The sequence below is a fragment of the Poecilia latipinna genome, unplaced genomic scaffold (assembly GCF_001443285.1).
Source record: "Poecilia latipinna isolate Pla-1442-1.1 unplaced genomic scaffold, P_latipinna-1.0 Scaffold442, whole genome shotgun sequence".
NCBI lineage: Eukaryota > Metazoa > Chordata > Actinopteri > Cyprinodontiformes > Poeciliidae > Poecilia > Poecilia latipinna.
Window position 1 is genome coordinate 1 of NW_015113058.1, and position 20,747 is coordinate 20,747.

Genomic DNA, 20,747 nt, shown 5'->3' on the forward strand with positions numbered 1-20,747 from the left:
AATTGTCTATACTCCAGTTTTTGGTTTATTTATTCATCTTAAATCATATTTATGTTGCATTAGAAGAGATCAAATTACTCCTTAAAAATAGAGAAAAACTATTTTCTGTCACTTCTTCCTATCTGTGTTCTCACTGTGGCCACATTTAATTAATGTGATTGAAATTGAAACTCAACTAGATGTCTGTCACACGTCTCTTCTTTTGTTTTTAGACTCTAAGACATGTGGAAACCCCATGCCCTGGGGGCTTTTTTATTTTCTAAACTTTAAAGTGTATTTATCTTTGTAAGCTGTAACAAAATGCTCTGATAATATATCTGTATTTCCCATAAACAGATAAAATTTTATACATGAAGGCAATTACAAATATCCAATGTTTTTAGGCAATTAAAACACTGAAACTTGTATATATTAGAATAATTAGTTCTGCAGATATATCGTCTTTGTTGCCGTTTCTCATGTTTAAAGCATTTTGATTGTTGCGTTGACTGTAGATATTGACAAGTTTCTTGCAGTTTCTTGCAATTTCCTCCGTCATTTCCTCACTTAAAGAGATCAAGGCGCATCTGTCTTAATCAAATCCTATGTTCTCCTGCCTTTCCCATTTTGTAGAATGACTTTGACGTGGTATTAGGGTCACATGGAGGGAAAAAAGAATGGTGGACATTTTTCTCTTCCATTGAGAAAATAGTCGAAATTCTGTTTTGCGATTAAAGTAAAAATATTGAAAATAAAGTGAAATAATACAATTGAAGAAACAGTGGAATGAAAACTTGTGCTCTTCTCAAACAAGTTTGATAAGGTTTGCATAAAAATGTGCATCCACAGGACGTTTACAGGCTAAAAAAAATAATTTATTTGTTATTAAATCTTAATACGAAGTGTAAAGTTTCAAGCTCATTTATGCAAAGTAAGGCTTTTGCATGTCAACTTCATTGTTGATTTGTTTTTTATTTTATAACATAATTATGATTTTTTTCTCATCTTTGTTACTTGACTTCTCTAATCTTAAGACTGGTAAATAAAATAATAATAAAAAAAAAAAACAATTTCGCAGGGGGTACCGAACCACAGCCACTAAAACCAACGAAACATAACTTAATACGTAAATCGTCATAGCACTACCACAGAGGTAACAGTCTTTTGGTCTAATCAGTGAATTAGCTAATTGAGTTTAGTTCAGAATAATTTTGAGTCATAATCCACAGACCAATCTTTGAATACGGGGTACAGCTGCTTCTAGTCATAATTATAAGCTGGAGAAACAGAAAATACAGGTTCACTGACTTTGGTCATCTTGGAAAGTACATAAAAAACATGTACTCAAATTAAAAGTTGGATTTTTCAACATGTTTCAGAGGGAGATGATGCAAAGAAAAAGACTAATTTCTTTATTCGTCTTTGCATTCAGTGAGATAAGTTGCGGGGAGCTTTGAAGATTTTTGTTTTTCCCAGTATTTGTACTTTGAGACATGAGAAAGCATTCCACATCCTTTGTTTGTTTGTCTGTTGCTGGTGATTAATTCAAGAAAATGTCAAATAATGATGACTGGAGACCAGCTCTCCCACACTCCATCTTTCCATCTTTCCCTGAAGTTATGCCACTACTCTGACGTAAACTGTTACGTAACCTTAACGACGCTAACACGCATGTTGTGTTCCCTCTCTGTGAATCAGAGTGTTGCTGGATCCTGCCTGCATGCCTGTGGGCCGGACTTGTTTTGACTATTTTGGTTGTGGCGGCGATCATCTTCTGGAGAGCAAAGCGCAGATCCTATAGACCAGGTGAGTACGAAACGACACCTGTGTGAGTGGGATTTATTGTCGTTTGTCTCTTTACACACTGGTTAAAAATAAATCTAAAGAGGCGAGCTGCTCGATCGCAGAACCTACAGTTAGACTCGTTTGCTTTGAAGTTGCACAGTTGAAGGTCATAGAGCTATGATTACGGGAAATTACATTTTGATCACACATTTTCTTACATCAACAGAACTTTAATGTTTTATCTCCGAGTTATGTTCTGCTAGATGTTGCACAGAAGCAGCAGATCCAGCAGTTAAAGCGGCTGAACTCAGATGTGTTAGGTAAAAAAACAGGCTTAACGAAGATGACGAGCTCAATGGGGAAACCACATCCTGTACAGTTTTAGCTTGACACAGTTCTTTGGTATGATGTGACGCACACTTCACAGGCAGCCAACTCATACTGAGATGGCAGGCCTACGTATCTGGCATAATGGTGTTACCTATTATTTTTTGGCTGGCAGTAATGTCATTTTCTTATTTTCCATTTAACCTCTGTGGTCATACTCTGTGGCCATACTGGAATAGGAGGCTTTTGTCTCATCCTCTGTGGCTTCAACCAAAGTGGATCTCGCTGCTCTTATCAGATGCAGTAAGGACAGCTGCTGATGAGGTTCACTGATGCACACTTCTTGTTTTTTTGTATCTCTGCATGTCTGTGCTTTCCACATGATTCAACCTGTCTGTCGGTAGATATCTTCAAAGGCTTCTTTAGGAGAAATTGCAGAAATACAAAATTTCCTCCTCATTACAGTGTCATATCAGTTTCAGTTTTACTTGAGGAGTTTCGGAGAATTTCTGTTTATTAACGAAAAATTTGTCAAGATGCAAATTTACATAGTTGTGTTCCTTAAAAAAAAACTTTTAATCTTATTTTTTGGGCAATGGTTAAAAAAGTGTCAAATGCTGCTCAGTCTTACAATTATAGCCCAAAGTAAATGTAATACCAACCCATCGATAATACGGAGTATTTGTTAATCAATCTTGTCTAATTTGAAGTTTTATTACAAAAGAATTTTCTCTCGACACAAACCACAACGTAAAAATTATACTTTCTCTCTTCAAGATCATGGCTTAGTATTTTTATTTCATCTTGTAAAATCTGAGACACTAAGCATTAATTTAGCAGGAAAGTATCATGATGTGTCATTACACAACCTACATTTGCTGGAAACATGTGAGTTTCCTGCAATTCTTTATTGCAACATTTTTAAAATAACTTCCTTGATGTCACCATTTAGTTCACGCGCCACAATTATGCCACTCAAGCTAACCACACACACCAAAACAAACGTCAAGATACATTTTTAAATAGATGGTCAAATTGATGTAAAAAGCTCCATTGTTGATGGTTTTCCCCAAAAGTAAAGATGTGCATAAAAACTGAAGTTGTTGCTTTGACAGTAGAAATGGAGTTTAGCCGTTTCCCCTGATTTATGAAACCTAATCATCTGCTTTAATTAAATGGCATGTTCTCCTGTCTTTTCAATCTTGAAGAGCGACTAATAGCAATGGACCTCCACGTCATGCCCTATTTATAAAGAAGGGAAAGAGAAAGTGACTTTTATCCTAAATGTACACAAAAAATGTTTTAGTTAAATTTTTTAGGACTTTTTAATGGATGTCACTCATTTCAAGGTCAGGGATTTTGTTAAACTAATTATTTCACAACTCGAGGCTCTTTATCCCTTGTATAAAGGGACTCAAATAATAGTCAGGCAGAGAAGAAGAGCAGACCTTTTAAGAACAATGAAAACTCCAGGAATGACATGGAGAATGACATTAGGCATATTTAAGGAAAGATGAACAATTAACACAGAGAAGCTTAACTATAAAACTTAAAAACAAACGAAAAGGTCAATACCGATCCAAACTCCAATGTGTGCAAAGAGCAGAACATAAGAATAAATAAACTAACACAAAGGAATAAACTCGAACAGTAATGAAACGAACAACAAAGAGAAACCAAACACCTGTCGTAGCTACAATTACAGAGTCAATCAAGACTAAAATACTCATCTGCAAGACAATCCTGGCCAAGACTGGCAGAGTTTACAGAACATTGTTGAGTTTTTGACATTTTTACTTGGAATGTCGATAAACACGGTCGGCATCATCTTTGCAGTAGATGCAGTGATCAGCGTGTTTAGATTGCCAACTTAATTTATCTCTGAGTTGTTTCCTCTCACTGAAACCAGACAGCGAGAGGTTAAGAGAACCTGATTTTAGCCACGTAGCCGAGACCTAAAGTCTTAAAGCCATGCTTGTTTCTGTGTTGCTATAGATACATGATTACATATTGGTGTAATCAATATGTAATCATTGATTACATATTGATTACAATATGTAATCAATATGTACTCGCTGAGTGTGCGAGACTGCTGTTTTGACTCAAAGGTTACAGAAACCTTCCTGAAAAAGGAAAACCTCTGCAATACAAGCGTGTGTTTAAAAGCAAACCGGTGGTGAAAACAGCGTCTAAACTTGTAGTATCGGTTTAACTTTGAGTCACCGGAAGCTGCGTTACCTTTGAGCATGTTCTATAAAGTAATTACCTCGGACAGGTACTTTTTTTATATGAAGGTGACGCAGTCTAACCCTTTATTAAGGGGGAAGATTCAGGGCACGTGCGTCAATGTGACAAAAGGAAATAAAAAAAAAGACGAAGTCTCAGGTTTGTGTAGGTTCATGTCTGTGGAGAAAACCATGAATGAGTTATATAGACGCACACTATTTCCAAAGTGAATGATTCGAGTTAAGCAATCGCTCATGAAGCTCAGAGCTGACTGTGTGGGGACGAACATATATAGAGGGGAAAGATCGACCTAATCATCCGATTACCTTCCTCGAGACTTTTTTTTTTTTTAAATTAGAGAACAAATCTTCTGGAACAGCAAGCACGTCTCACAGATAAAGTAATTTGCATTGTAAAGAAAAGCCTCCGCTGCAAGTAAACAAACAAACAAACAAAAAAAAAAACTGTGAAAATGTTTCCTTATTGAGGAGACACGTTACCCGTAACTTCAGGGGGTTCGCCACCGGATGCAAACCCCTCGTAAGCCTCGTAACTGAAAGTCTGGGGTGCAGTTCCCGTAAGCGTTCAGAACCAGTTTCACCAAAGAGATGAAAAGAAAACACACCCGTGTGTCTGACTCTGTCTCGGTAAAAAGTCACAGAAAACCCACAACCATAAAACCATATTTTAATGTCTTTGTTTAGCTCTCAATTAAAATGAGCTGCATGCAGAGAGGGATTTTGACTTCATGTATATTGCTCTAAAATGTGGACTCTGTTAAAACAATAATTTTCTTCAAAATATCACAGCATTCAAGCTGAGACTGTATTTTTTTTCCAAAGAAGTACATCGTTTGGATTGAAAGGTGGCTCAATTTCAGAACAATCTGACGGCATTGATTTTTGTCACGTTTGTTTCTCGCTTGTTCTACTTTGTTGTTTAATCTGCATAGGCTGGTTTAACACAGAGCTAAATGACTAATGATGCTGCACGCCTCAGTGCTGGAGTTATAGCGCCACCTAAGGTCCATTCAGCAAACCTTTTCCTTGTTTTATTTAGAAAATCAGATGCACCGCAGTTAATGTGAACTATCTGATCAGATTGTTATCGGCATGTTCGAGGCTGAATTGTCTGATCTTTGTAAATGTCGTTGCAGTCAAACACAGTGTTCCTGTTACCATGATGACGGTCGTTGCCGAACCGGTCCTCGCTCCACCAGAGCTGCTGTCTCACTGCCAAGAGAGCTGCACAGACTGCAAACCATCCCCTTTTAACTCAGGTAAAAATAAAAATAGATATATACACCAACACAGAGCCATTCAGTAAATTACACCATTATTAAAAACTTCATTTATTTAATCAATTCACAAAATGAAACACTATCAGTTAGATTGATGTTTTCAAGCCTCAATTTCTGTTAATCATGATGATTTTCCAATCACAGCTAATAAAAACACATTTAAAATTAGGATATTAGATCAGACCAATAGAAATGTGTTTAATAGAAACTTTTCAAATGGTTCTTCTAACTTGAAAACTGAGCCTCACTGGAATACATCTTGTGATTTATCAATCTGTCTATGTTACTATAAGAATATAATTCTTATATTCCCTTAGTTTAGCGTTTCACTTCAGTCATCAACTTCTTTTTAGTGAAACACTGACCCACTTTTTTAATGTTTCCTCTTTGTTCACAAACAAGCTCCCTTTCCAAAAGGTCATAACCTCTTCATCAGGTTTTCTACTGTCGGCAAATTAGAGAGATAAAAAATAAAAAATTGAAGAGCCCAAACATTAAAAGAAAAGTTACACTAAAAAACCCCCTCAAAGAATAAGATTTCTGTCTCTTTGAGTTTGTTTTAACCTGAACCGACACATAAAAGCAACTCAAACAAAAGTTGGTGGTTTTACATTTCAAATATAAAACCACCAAACAACAAAATATTATCTGTATTTATTTGTTAATCTGCTCATGAAATTTGTATATAATGTATCTGTCTACAATTAGAGGTTAAAAATAAATACAGTTAAGAATAAGTAACAGGGTTTCCCTCAGGGTATTATAAGCCTGTCACCATATTGTGATAGTATGAGACAGATAATCGCTAATGTGCTAACGGCAGTTAAACAACTTACCGTTACAGGGGAACCGTTTATCCTGCGTCAGCGGTGGCTATGCTAACTAGCCTTAGCATTCATGGCAAGCTAGCTTGAACGATGTCCATTCTCATGATTAATTCTGTCGTTTTCCTCAGATGACGGTTCGATCATTCGCAGCATATCGGACAGCTTGGACATCAGCACTTCCATAACTCCGCTGAAGCCCTCCGTCTCTTTCATTGAACCCGAGCAAACCAACGGCAGCTCAATATACCCCCTCAGCAGCGCCTTCTGCAGGTCGTACTCGGAGCCCCAGGAGGACGAGTGGTGTGGAACATAAAAAAATAAAATAAAATAAAATAAAATACAAGAGTGGGACAATGACGGAGCCACAGCTGGCTCAGTGATATTTCAAGTACTGTTTGTAAACCTTGAGAAGATTTTACTCTCAGTAGAGTTTAGTATGGCTGATAGTTTGCTGCCACCTGCAGGACTTTGGTGGGAACTTCAGTTTGTGCAAAGAAAAATTCTCCCAAGTGAAAACAGCAGATTCTGCTTCGAAGAGGGATTAAGCTCCACATAACAGGAAAAAACTGATAATTACAGTAGGAAAAAAAAAACACAGGCTGGAATAGACTATCTAGATCTTTGCCATGGACTTTATTGTTTTTCAAACATTCTCCTTCATACAATCCCAAACAGATTGAACTGTAATTACATATCAGCACTTGATGAAATGAGAATCAGAAGTGTGGACATGCATGAGGCACTAAATGAAGTTTGTTTTACTTTTCGTATGATTTGTTATTGTAATAATATGATTTTGTTCAAAATTCAGCCAAGACCCAAAGAGGCTGTGAAACAGTGAAAATGGGATTAATCACAGCTCATCTAAATAGTATGATTAATAGTAAGCAGTACAGGGGCTGCATCTTGTATGTTAATTCTGATGCATTTTTTTACAGGAATAAATTAGATTAATCTTGGTTACAAAACTCAAGGAAGTTAATTTTTCAAATTAATGAAAACCTCTTCCTATTCCTGATTATGAATCCTAAAGAGTTCATGGTGAAAACTTGGACTCACTGACAGATTTAACAACATGTTCTTCATATTTTCAGACATTTTAGCCAGATGGTTCTGTTAAACAGCTAGAAGCAGCCAATATCTCGCCTCAGACAGATATATTTAATGACTTTTTCATTTAATACAAACCCAGATTTGGTTGGTCCTGGAAGATGTAGCTAATGGCTCGTCTAAGAAAGGAAGAAGTGAACTTCGATCAACTTCAAACAAATCCAACTTTAAAAACTTTATAATGAACTTTTCGGCTCGTGTCGCCTGCACAAAGATCCAAAATAGCATCTTTTATTTTGGAAAACCAGCTTTTATTTTGATATTTCTGATTTTGTAAACTTAATGGCCACCTGTGTTTAGTGTAAAAATAATAAAAATCTCAGATTGTGCTAAAAGAAGAGAGACTGATACATAATGAAACAACTTTAACCAGATATTGGTCTAAATTATTTTTAAATACAAGTTAAAGAGGTTTGTTCAGATTATGGAAATCATGTCGTGAGCAAAAACAACTTCAATTTAAATAATTGAATTAAACATTTAGTAGAATACAAGACCTTTACCGTTTTTAGATCAAATTTATTTGCTGAGAAACAATCTCTGCTTTTGAAGATAATAAACTGTATGTGGTAAATTACAAAATATAGGCTTGTAAAAACTGTGTGAAGGCAATAGTTTGGCCCCACTGACAGTCACTTATGGGAAAAAACTGTTTTTGGCTTTTTATTACCTTCACGTTAGCATTAAAGCATAAAAACAGATGAAAGCTGGATTTTAAACAGCCAAATTTTTCTATAAATTAGTTCCTCTGACTGGGAACCTTTGCCCCACATCATTACCGGGGGCACTGCCTCTTGACACCATTTCTTATATAAATAATCATCAGCTTTTGTCTAATTTACTTCACAATGCAAAGATCTAATAGTTTGAATGTTCATAAAATAACATTTCCTAAAGCATTTTTGAGATTTTACTGTTGTAAGAGGCTAAAAATCAGCTTTGGTCTCGGCCCGCAGAACAGATGTTAGCTTCAGAGTCCAAGTCCAACTAATCTGGATTAATACTTAATGAAGACGAGACTTAGCTGCAGCAGGTAAGATATTAAATCTTTCTGACATTTAACAGATCCTTGCTTCTGAAACCTTGGACTATTGCTTCAACAATTAGTCTAAATAGCTACAAGAACAGAGAGTGTGTGTTAGTCTTTCAGGCCATGTTTTAAAAATCGGAAATGAGGATGAATGTCTTCATTTTACCATTCGACGTGTCGTCTTTATACTGTTGCTCTGTCAAAGAGTTGAAAAAAGTGTTTATCTTTTTTATTTTCTTTTTTACAACTTTGAAAGCAGAGTATGATTTATTTTTCTAAGGATGTCCAGTTGAACTTGTATTATATTTGTTAGATCACTGACATTATTGTACCTTGCAATGTAGATTTTACCAATTTCAACCACAGATTTTCATTATTTATAAGGCATAAAAAGTGTACAGATATACTGTAACAGTACCAGACATTGTTAATTATATTGTAACATAGTGTAGATGCATAAGCAAACCATGACAACTGTAAGATTTGCTGTGCAATATGAGGAAACAACTTGGGAATGTTTACATGTTCTTTTTTTTTTTTTTTTTGGCTCTTTGACTCTCTAAATACCATCACACTGAACATATGTTCAACAGTGTTTATAGTGTCATTATGATCTTTGAACAGTTTTATGATTGTAATAAAAGTGCTATAGACATGATTCAGTTCTTGTACCGTTTACTTTAAAAACCAGGCTGTGTGCTGCAGTGGATTTGCAGCGACTTCAATTGGCCTTCTGGAAGACTTGCTTGGCAACGATGCCTAGAACTCTCATCTCCTGCAGGGAAGAGATGGAAGAGCGGGTAAGGAAGGTTGACGAATGGTCAGGACAGCAGCAGCTGCGTTTTCATTAACCACAGAACTGGACAGTTTAAAATTACGAAAATAAATTCGCTAAAAATAAAATATGAAAGAAAAGTTTTAGCGCCAGGATGAGATCGTTTTTCGGCCGCATTGAAAAAGAACTGCGATGGAAACACTTTTTTTTTTCACGTCACACGAGTCACGTGATCGACAGTGCCAAAACACCCGGACGTTACGACTGACGAGAAGGACGAAGAAGTCGACAGGAAGAAGCAGGGGGTGATGGTTTGTTTCTGCTTTGTGTTTTGAGGGAAGGGGGATAAAGTATCGAATCTCTTTAAAACCGCCGATTACAATTTCCCTCAAACGCCGCATACGTAGCGGCTTGTCACTCCGACGTCAACGGCTGTTGAGCGCTGCGGCGCCATCTTTGAATTCTGAATCACGGTACTCTTTACATCCGTCGCTGCCATGATTTTTAAGGGCTTATCACGTAAATTTAAGCTTATTTACGTGTGATTTTAATTGTATTTATTACGTAATAGAAAAACCGCAAATGCGAAACGGTGCTTTTTCATCAGCAGAATATCGACAAAGATTTGCGCACATTTGTAATGGAGACGCAGCTCCTTTGGCGCATTGAAGGGCAGCTAAATGAGCGATACTCCTCATTTTCTGACCCCTTAATCCGTCACCCTCTCTTTCACTGCGCACTCTTTTTTTTCCTCCCCCTTATTTTCCTAACAAATCGTCTGTCCCGCTGTTCCCCTCTCCTGCTGGGTTCAATCTCTAAAACCCAGCAACTTAAATCTTGATCCTCACCGGCATTTCTTTCCCAACTCTGCCGAGTTTAGCGTCAACAACGCGTTGTTTTGTCCTAACCGCAACAAAGGCATTAGCAGAACAATGCTGATTGTTTGAAATTCTTCAGAAGATTTAAATCTATTTAAGGAATGAAACCCTGTTAGGAAACGATCATGCTGCAAAGACGGCAATGAATAACTCGCCTTGTTTGCATGACTTCCTTCATTATGCATATCAATTGCAGCATCATTTTTCTCTTCCAGGCTTCAACTTTCCTTGTTCCGGCTCTTTCCTCCGTCCCTCCCCCACATCTTCAGCCCCACACATCCTCACCAAATGGAGCTTGTTGCCTTCCAGCCAGTGGGTCCAGCCTCGTCCCTCTTTCTCTCCTTTCTGTACACAAACAAGTTTGTCTCCTTCCCAGTTCACTGTAGTCTGAAAAAGAACACAAGTTAGAGGAATCTCCTAAATTAATGCAGTTATTTACACATAAAGAGGGTTAAAAGTGTTTGATTCAAGTCCTTGTACCTGGCGGTTTGCAAATGTCAAAGTATTTAATTGTGTTTTTAACAACACAAATGAGAAGTGGACATAAAAGGATCTCAGTATTTGCTGAAAATCAAAACCTGATATGTTTGATACACATATCTACTACAGCTGCAAGTTTGGTATATCTACTAGCTTTGAACATTTAAAATATAATGCGTGGCATAAGACATTATCTTAACCCTGGCAGTGGCAGCATCATGCTGTGGGAGTGATTTTCTGCAACAAGGACAGAGAAGCAGGTTAGCACGTAATGATTATTTTAGGAATCTTTGAATACAGATTTTTCATTTAGCCGCTTAAACTTTTTTTATTCAATATTAGGAATTCATTAACAAATAAATTCCTTATTGAAATAAGAAAATATGGGGGAAAATGTGGGATTTCTTAAAAATGTATGTTTCTCAATTCAATTTGTTTGAGCTTGAGCTACGGTGGAAAAGTTAGGATTTGTACAAATCCAACAGAGAGACACTTAAAAGACACTAAAGCTGTAATTCCAGCAAAAGGTAAGAAAATATTGAAAACCATGTAACTTTTTGCTTCCACTCCTCAATGTTCTGTCACACAAAGGATCAAGGAGTTTGAATAGAAAGAGCTGTAAATACCAGGCTGTGGTTACAGGTGGGATGATTATCCCGAGGAATTTCACACACAAAGTAACATTTCAGCAGCAGGTAACATTGACTCAAAGACACGCCCAGACACACACCTGGCAGGTACGGCCGTCCACGGGTCCCAGGTCCTCCGTGAACTCTTTCCCGATGGTGAAGTCCATGTTGAAGTTCTTGAAAGTGGTGAGGGTTCGGATCTTCATGGCCCCCGTGGCCACGTCGTGGGTGATCTCCTTAGTGGGTTTCAGCAGACACACAATCTTCCTCAGGGCGAAATTAATATCTGGGGACAGAAATGTTACCACAGCTTATTCGGGATAGAAAAATAAGGAGTATATCCCTGCCAAAGATGGTTCTATTTTATAGAAAAACATAAATTAGTTTGAAAATCAAAAATTTGCCAGAAAAAAAACTGAACTTTTGATACCAATCTAAAAAAAATACATTTCTGAGTTTCAAAAGGTGAAAATTTGTTTGAGAAAACTCAAGAATTCTAAGATTAATCTAAAAAATTCCCATGTTTTTTACTAGCATGTTTACGAGATTAAATTTAAGATTTCTGAGATTTTCTAGCAAAATTTGACTTTTCAAATTAGTTTTGTCCAGAAAATTTCTCAGATTAATCTCAAACTGAGTTTTTGAGAAAACTTTGAACTTTTCAGACTAAGTTTATAGACAATGTTTTACTTTTCGAACCCAGAAATTTCCTTGATTTCTCTAGAAAATTTCTTAGATTAATCTAAAAATCCATCCATCCATCCATCCATTTTCTGAACACCCTTGTCCCTCAGTGGGGTCGGGAGGGGTGCTGGTGCCTATCTCCAGCTAACGTTCCAGGCGAGAGGCGGGGTACATCCTGGACAGGTCGCCAGTCTGTCGCAGTAATCTAAAAATGTATAAGTTTTTTTCTAGCCATTTTTTTATACTTTTCAATGTAATAAATTCTTTCTGCAAAATTTCTGTGATTAACCTAAAAATTTTTGAATTTTTTTCCCCCAGCAAACTTTTGACTACTCAAACTCAGACATTTCTTTTTTCTTCTTCTTTTTCTTCTTCTTCAAGAACATTTTTGACATTAATCGAAAAGTTTTAAAGTTTTTTTTTTCTAGCAAATGTTCAACTTTTCAAACTTTCTAAGTTTTTTGGAGAAAATTACTCTTCGTTTTTTTTTTAAGCTATCTAGAAAGGCCCCCAATGTGGATCACAGCATTTAAATTCAAATTGCATGTGTTAAAGAAGAGCTTTGTAAGTGAAGTGCATAAAGTGTGTGAGTTTGGGGTCATGCAGAGGACAAGATGGTGATTTCATCCCACTAATGTGCTGCTGTCTGTGAATGAAGATGGTCCCCATCACCAAATCAGCCTTTAAACATTATCCCAACAGATTATCTCACATGCAACACGAAACACACACACACCTGATTAAAATAAAAGCAGCAACAGTGTAGTGTCATAGTATCCGCTTTGTTTTATCTTTGATGTGAAAGTATTAATAAAAACATACCTAACGCTGAAAGATAGGTTTCCATGTTGTCCTGCTCCACCAGATGATACGTCCCGGTGTAATTGGGTTTAGACATTTTTCCTGTTGCTCCTTGTGAAACTTAAATATGTGCTCTTTTTTTTTCCCGTTTTTTTTTTTTTTTTTTTCTCCAATCGAGCCTCCCTAGTAGATATCACTTTCTCTTGCGTAACCTTTCGTAGAAGAACGCCCTTTGGGCGGATTTGTGCGTAAAAATTAAAAGTTTTTTTCCCCCTTGTTGAACGGGATTTAAGGACGCGGCAATGTTCTCCGATGAACCAAAGCTAAAGGTCTGCAGCAACTCTAATCTGTTTTAAACCCGAGGAGAGCAGCGGTGAATAACACAGAGAGTTTAGGCTGGGAGTTATCTGCATGCAGTGGGAGGTTCATGCCCCCTTTTCTAACTAACGCAGGGATGATGCTGGGTTCAGGCGAGCTCGGAAATTCGATACCCGTCACAAACGGGTTGCTTGTTTTTACGTAGAGGCTAATGAAAACTGCTTAGTATCAAATAAACAGCGTTCATTGATAACAGCCACGTCATATAAATTGTTTATTACATCTTTACCACCACGTCGCTTCTGAAATTTTCTTAAGCCTTAAATCGTTTCCCAGTCGGCTCTAAACGAGGCAGAGATGCGACTTAAGGACAGAAATTAGACAAATTAGATGATCCTTTAATTTACTTTTCTCATAAGGGAGCTCAACTTTTCCGATTTCAATTGGCACACAGCTCCTCTGTGTGCGATAAACTAGATTTCTATTCATGAATAGGCTCAATAAATATGATCATTGTCTGTTTTATACTGTATAGAGCTTTATTACAATTGTTCCAAGTATTAATGACCAGGAAGCTGCGGTTTCTTTTAACTTTGACACGCACATGTGATATATTGTCTTTTTCAGGCAGGTGGATTCAAGAGATCAAAGTCCGTCAACAAACTGGTTATAAAACACTAATAAGGAAGATTTATGGCTGAAACGAACAATGTAAGGGAATTTAGTGCAGCATCAAGCAGTTTTCTGTTGAGTTATTACTACTCAGATCAGACTGTAGGGTTTCTTTTTTTCTTTTGCTTTTTGGCATGAGCTGTCTTAGGAATCTGTAGATTTATGTCTATTTACTGGAGCACCACAATGTAGAAATACATACGATGGAAAAAAAGTAATTATGTAAACTTCTAAATTTGGAGAAAGTAACCCATAAATGCCAAGGTGGAAAGATCAATGCTCTGTGATCCTCTTATTTAATGGTAATAAGAGGATCACAGTTATAAAGGTAGTGTTTAAATTATCACTACCTTGGATGTCTGCTAAGGTCATGACCTTGCAACAGCTCCACATGAGACTTCATATGCTTCAGTCAGTATTTTAAATGTTGGTTTTAATGGCAGTCAAATTATAAAAAGACTCAACAAGGACGGGTTGTTTGGAAAGGTCACCGGAGTGGAATTTCTTCTCTTCTAAACAAATATGGCTGCATGACGCTGGTTTACAAATCTAAAGAACACAACTATTAGAAAATGAACCAAAGAAAAAAACACAGAACCATCCCTTATCTCACCCGTTCAGCACGGTGGTGGAGGGGTGATGCTTTGGGCTTGTTGTGCAGCTGCAGAACCTCGTTGGTTTGTGGTTGAATCGATCGTGACCTCCTACAACTGCCATCACATTTTAGGTTCAAATGTCGGGTCAGTGTGTCTCGCAGATAAAGATTAAAGTCGAGATCGGGTCATCAGTAGGAAAACAGGAGAATGACTAAAAAAAGACGAGTTGCTGTGATTCAGAGTTTCCTTTACAGCTCAGCCTGCCTGCAGTGCCGTGGTGGGACAGAAACACAATCAAAACTCCACATTTTTGAGGTTTTTCTGAATTTATTTTTTATTATCTTTACATTCGTTTGTAAACTCCAGCATTAGAAACTGAACAGTAAATGATAAAAGGCGACTCTTTCTACGGGTCCCCATTACATCACAAGGAGCTTTATAAACAAACGTTATTCCTGATGCAGCGTTTCACACATCCTGCTTTTATTTTCAACAAACACAATCCAACCACTCGCTTGCTGTGGTTGAATTATCATTTTTAACAGTTAATTTATATTCAGTGGTCTCCACTTCCTTAACAAAAACATGCCTGCATAAATATGACACTAAGAAACCTCACTCCCGTGTCGTCTATTTTTTCTTCACCGATCCCGTTTTCTTCTCAGACTTTGATTTTTTCACATCTTTCTTTCCTTTCGACAGATTCTCGTAGACGTCCTCCTTGTTCCTGGGAAAACACACACACACAAAAAAAAAAACCCGTTGATTTCTTGAGGTGTTAAAAAAGAGAGGAGCTGGAGAATACTAACAAAACAAAACGGCAAACCATTCATGAAAAAAAATAAATCAACTCTGCCGGCCAACTACTGAGAGCTCCAACTGGGTCAGTGTGGACGTAGTGTGTGTTTATAATTGGATAATTGGAACTTTGCTCACTTGTTTATGAATAACTAAGCTGCTCAGAGGTCACAAAGCCCTTTTCAGTCAATTGAACAAACAAACATGGTATCTGGTTTGTTTGCACAGCAAGGAATCTTGTTTGTCACCCATTAAGCTCATCCATCCCAAACTCTCTTTTAAATGTCCAGGAACGACCCAGAAGCACCGAGGCAGGCTTAATGAAAGCGTTCGCAGTAACACCTGTTTTATCTGACCCATAGACTAAACAGTCCAGACAGAGAAAAAAGGCTTTTCTCCAAAATCAACACTTTCAAGGTCAAATAAACTGTTTTCTTAAAGATATCTTTTATCCAGCTTTTTGGGTTTTTCTGGCTACAGTGGTAGTTTTAAATTACCTAAAGTTGGTGAAGTTATGGAAAAAGCTATTTAACTTCCCCACAAATTAACATCAGTTTGCCTCTTGGCCAAATCTCCATTGACTTCCTGTTCAAATAATGGTTCAACGATTAACAGCTCAATGTCCAAATCTTGATTCATTAAGATAGATTAAGCAGTATGTATGGAAACTTGCCTTTTGAAAACTTATGTTAAACCCTGATGGCTAGAAGCATGTTGTCAGAGTGCAGCTTCCAGAAGAGTAGATAACTGTAAACTAGCTGATGTGTATCTGTGAGCCTGCATGTAAAATGTTAACATGTGTAGATGAGAAAAAAAAATCCACTGCAGCAACAAGGTTTTTTTTAAATCACTGAAATTATTTCCACCTTCAAAATAAGTTGTTCACATAAATCATTTAGAGCTGCAGAATATAACTTTTATAAATATGTTTTTATTTTTACATTTGTTTAAATTATCACTCTCCTCCACCTACAACCTGAACTGCTACTGTCGCCTGAAAAAATCAGAGCCAGGAGGCAGGTCTCAGCACCGTCAATCAATCTCATGTACATGCTGCTAAATTTGTTAATGGTGTAAAAACAACTTACAGGAAAACAGTTTATCTGCCGTTATAGGCCATGCTAACTCGCTTGAGCTATGCTAGTAGCAGCATAGCAGAGAACAAGCTGGGAGGGGGAAGAGAGTTGGGCAGCGTCACACAAGGTTGTGATTGACAGCGTTACGACCGCCCTTCTGGCTCTGGGAGCTCAAACTTTTCACAGATTATCTGTCTCATATTAAACAGTCACCACATGTTAACAGTTTCAACAAATATATAAAATTTATTTTTTAATAAAACGTACATACTGCAGCTTTAAAGGCCTAAGTTATGTACACAGAATATGATTTTAGCATCTGTACATACCTTCACCTGCAGAACAGGTCATAAAATCTTTCTAAACCTTTGAAACTTCACATTAATACACAGATGTTTCTATAAGTGCAAATGACACATTTAAACTAGTTTAAGGCGGAAACCTTCTTTTGAACGCAACAAAAACCCAGAACTACAATTGGCCCTTCTTCCCTTGACATACAAATGAAGCAACACATTAATGTGTTTAAACAAACTACATACTCTAAAAACAAAACAAAAAAAACTGGGCACAGAGGAGCAGAGCTGGCTTGTCTAATGAAAAGCAGCTGAAGGACGGGGGCGCCGTGTGAAAGATCTGAACCCATTCAAGAAAGACGGGTGTGCTCGACTGCCCACCAAGCGTTTTAGCTCGACTGTAAACTGATGCAGCTTCTTTTAACTTCTGGTTCTCATAGTTCGCAGAGGAACAGCAGCTACAGGCAAGAGGAAGTAAAAGTACTGACTGCATGTTTTACCATTGCGGACAGAGTAAGCACTGCCCCAGTTTCTGGATGAAGGATATCAACTGAAAACAGTAACATTAGTGAATATGATGCAGCAGCGTAATGAGTGGCTCTGTGCTAGAAATGAGGAGGCGTTAGAAGCTAAAGTCTGAAAAATTCTCCTCAAAATGCGCTTTTCTATTACAAGTCTTTCTTTCAAAATGACAAATGGCTTTTTTGCTGCTCAGCTTTTTGTTGCTTTCAGGGAATCCTGCAGGTGAGTAACCTAAAGAACAGCAGAGAAGTTTTTGTATTACATAATTAAAGATTCTGTCAGCTAATGTGCTTTGACGGATTATTAAGGAGGAACATTAAGACGGGCCGACTCGCTCGTGACACGTGTGCAATGAAGACAACCTGAATTTATTTAGAAATTGCAGCTACAGATGCAAAATAAATAAGCACATGTTCAAAGGGTCAGTGCTTTCATCAACATTACACTTAAAAAGTGCAAACGACATCCAGTTTGACTTAATTTAATGGTAATAAGAGGATCACAGTTTTAAGGATAATCTAAATGTACGTTTTTCAGTCCAGATTTTCTTTCCTGTCGATGAAACTATTAAATTGTATGAAAGAGTGCAGCTGTTTTGGAAACAGATTGCATTCTGGGTCACAGAACCCGTCTCCTTCCAGAACGACATGATGGCTAAACGTTCGTGTTGAAACTAGCATCTCCAGTCCTCCAGTTCTACTGATGTGTGCCTCCTCCACATACCTGAACCAACACTAAATCCCCTCTTTGGCAGATTGTGTACTGAATTTGCAGGCCTGTGCTCTGGTTAGAGCCTAAAGTTGTAAATGAACCAATCAGAAGCTTACAAAGCCATGACATCATCATTTGTGTTGCTTAGGCCAAGTGATCTTAGTTTATATAAATGTCTGAATTTATAAGGAAGAAAAACAGGAAGGGTTTACACTGTTAACCTCACATATGGAGGAGAAAGAAGCTTAGACGTCCTTCCTACGTGTTTGAAAATATGTGGGCGTAACTTTGAACATAGAAGATTTTATGAATGTCATGTACGAAAATATTTTTGCAATAACCTTTGTTGTTGTTTGTTTGGTAAATTTTAAATTAATTTACTGCTGTGTGACACATTTTGAATTTTTCTGGTTGCATTTTGAACCGAGTGAAGAGCGCAGACCGAATCTCCACGTATTGGTGACGTACAGATTAAAGTCACGTCTCAAATAAGTCTCTGCAGTAAGTCTCTTCAGAGACTTACTGCAGCTCACATACCTCTTTCTGTAAACATTATGTCACTATTATGCTTCCTTGAGGAGCTTAGGATAGCTCTATGGCCTATTCAAAACATGTTCATTACAGTTTTTTGCACAAAACCATTCTTAGATGATGAGATTTTAGTCTGACCAGTTCTGCCTATTTTGTGCGCCTGTTAGCTGAGCTGCTTCTCGTCCCCCCCTCCCCAATCCAACGTTTACACTCGCACATGAAAATGGCGGCAAACAGATGCGCAACTAAAGAACTGAACATCTTTAAAAAGCTGAAGTAGAGCCTTCTGCACACCAACAAGAATGCAGCAAGTTTCTGCAAGAAGTGCTTTCTGAATGTTAAGTCGACAACAAAACACCTGTCTTTTCCAGCAGCCATTGTACAGCGCATACAGCGGTAAAACCAGCTGACCAAATGTGCTGGAGCTCTGCTTTTGTTGGTAGGTGATGGCACAGTGCCTGCTGATTGTGACTTAACTTAGTAGCAAATAACAAGTGGGTAGTTGAAATCATAATGCAAGTATAAAAATTGTGCAAAATGTGAATTCTGAATAATAAATCCCCTTTAAGGTTTTAAAATGATTGTTTTCTCTACTTCTTATTACAAGCAGCATGTGTGGCATTGAAAACTGCTGCACTGTGGTTTTTAAAAAGAAGAAGAAAAGACCATATCAAAGTCCAGCTGCAGGCTCCCCTGCTGTTCCCCCACACAGTCTGCAGCTCAGCTCCTCCCACCAGCAGCAAACCTCAGCCTAAACACGCTCTGTCACGTTTTTAAATAAAACGGGGAGGCAGTGTGACATTTAGAGGACTGGTGTGAATGCTTTAAAGCCATTTGCTTCACTCACTTTGACACCTTCCTGCTGGCTGGCTGGTGTTTGAGCTGCAGATTTCCATACTCGGTGTCGGTTTCCTGAGGAAGAGACAAACATAGGTGTTTCACACACGTCCGTTACAGAATTAGTCAAACACAGAGAGGCTGCACCGCGGCTTCTGAATCTGTGGTCGATTGTTTTGTCTCAGTGGGTCAACGTTCAGCTCTTCTGATTGCGTATCGCTGTGCTGGCAGCGAACCAGTCGGCTCACGTAGAGGATGAAGGGGAGCGTTATCGCTCCTCCGTCCAGCTGTCTCACCTTTGAGGCGCTCTCTTTGGCCTTGGTGGTCTGTATGTACTCGGAAACAGCCAGGTAGATGAACTTATACTGAGCCTCGGTCTGCACCATGCCAGAGCGCTGCTCTCGCACCATCTGTATGTATTTGGGGATGTCTATGTCGCAGTCCAGACCTGCAGGAAAATCAAGGCGTCAGTCAGGAAGACAGTGAGACAAAATAAATAAACAGAAACGAGGATTATTTCCAATCTTTCTTTTTTTTTTTTTTTTTTTACCTAGAGTATCAATAGTTTCGAGGATCATATCAATCACCACGATGGTACCCGTCCGACCGATTCCAGCGCTGCACAGATTTACAGAGAGAGAAAAAAAAATACTGAATGAAATGTGAATGCAACTGAGGAGAAAATGAAAATCAATACTTTATCTGATAACATGACAGAAATATCAGTCTGATATCAGCTACCTTTTACCAGTAACTGATATGAGCTTGATGTAATAATCAAACTGGAATGGAAGTGAATTTAGATTTATCTAAATGGTTCTCTCATCTTGTTAGAGTACTTTTAAAGTGTACATAAAAAAAACTACAGTGCAAGCGACATTTAATATTTTAAATGTGGAGTATTTTACATCTATTCAGGGAAATACATTAGTTACACTTTATTTCCAGACTGTAAAAAGGAACCCTGTGCTATGACTAAAACTTGATTACAACTAATAAAGTTAGAGGTATAAAGTTATATCAGTTAGTTAAAATGTTTTGATCAGGAATCACTGATAAATATTTTAACAGATGTAACACAACATTTCACACCAAACGCGCTGCATTCATGAAAAACTCTTCTGATGCTTCATGTTTGACCCGCGTGCACTTTGAATCCAGACGCTTGACATTTTGCTCCACACCTAAGCGTTTTGTGGGTAAGGTTTACGTTTAAAGTCCGTCTGGAGCGATTTTGACACGTCAAAATCGCTCCAGCCGCTGTTGTTCGTTGCCAGCCTATTTGTCAGGTGCGTTGGATGCGTTGGTCGTGTCAAACGCTCCAAACTCTTCAAATTACGCTGCACTAGACACATGAAACGCGACGCGCCCTCAATGCGCCCTCGACTCGCCTCCACTTAGACTTTGAATGTAAACCAAACGCGCCTCAAAACGCGCTTGGTGTGAACGCATCTTAAGGTTTTAACTTTTCCCAACTTTGGTGATCTCCACATTGCTCATTTTGTTGATTTGCAGATCAACTCTTTAGCTGAGTAAGCATGTAAAGTCACGCTACATGC

The 20,747-nt window shown here is 37.9% G+C and overlaps 2 protein-coding genes across 3 annotated transcripts in view; both read right to left on the bottom strand.

Moving 5' to 3' along the window:
• Positions 1-9,112: 9,112 nt before the first annotated feature.
• On the bottom strand, positions 9,113-13,267 carry rbp5 (retinol binding protein 1a, cellular). The gene is made up of 4 exons (XM_015038440.1): positions 12,853-13,267; positions 11,448-11,632; positions 10,523-10,624; positions 9,113-9,359 (listed from the first exon to the last, which is right to left on the bottom strand). The coding sequence occupies exons 1-4, from the start codon at positions 12,926-12,928 to the stop codon at positions 9,306-9,308; spliced, it is 417 nt and encodes a 138-aa protein (XP_014893926.1). The 5' UTR covers positions 12,929-13,267; the 3' UTR covers positions 9,113-9,305.
• A 1,457-nt stretch (positions 13,268-14,724) lies between these two features.
• Positions 14,725-20,747, bottom strand: part of ptpn6 (protein tyrosine phosphatase non-receptor type 6) — a 38,095-nt gene continuing 32,072 nt past the window's right edge. For both annotated transcript variants that reach the window (XM_015038438.1, XM_015038439.1), the window contains 4 exons: positions 19,739-19,806; positions 19,485-19,636; positions 19,199-19,263; positions 14,725-15,144 (listed from right to left, as the gene is read on the bottom strand). In XM_015038438.1, coding sequence (XP_014893924.1) covers positions 15,048-15,144; positions 19,199-19,263; positions 19,485-19,636; positions 19,739-19,806 — 382 coding nt within the window. In that variant the 3' untranslated portion in view covers positions 14,725-15,047. The remainder of the gene's footprint in view (positions 15,145-19,198; positions 19,264-19,484; positions 19,637-19,738; positions 19,807-20,747) is intronic.

Excerpts from the sequence above, each read along its gene's own strand:
- rbp5 (XM_015038440.1), bottom strand. The coding sequence starts at position 12,928 with ATGTCTAAACCCAATTACACCGGGACGTATCATCTGGTGGAGCAGGAC. Across the intron at positions 11,633-12,852 it reads AACCTATCTTTCAGCGTTAG|ATATTAATTTCGCCCTGAGG; the intron begins GTATGTTTTTAT and ends TTCTGTCCCCAG. Across the intron at positions 9,360-10,522 it reads AAGGCAACAAGCTCCATTTG|GAGATGAGAGTTCTAGGCAT; the intron begins GTGAGGATGTGT and ends TCTTCCCTGCAG.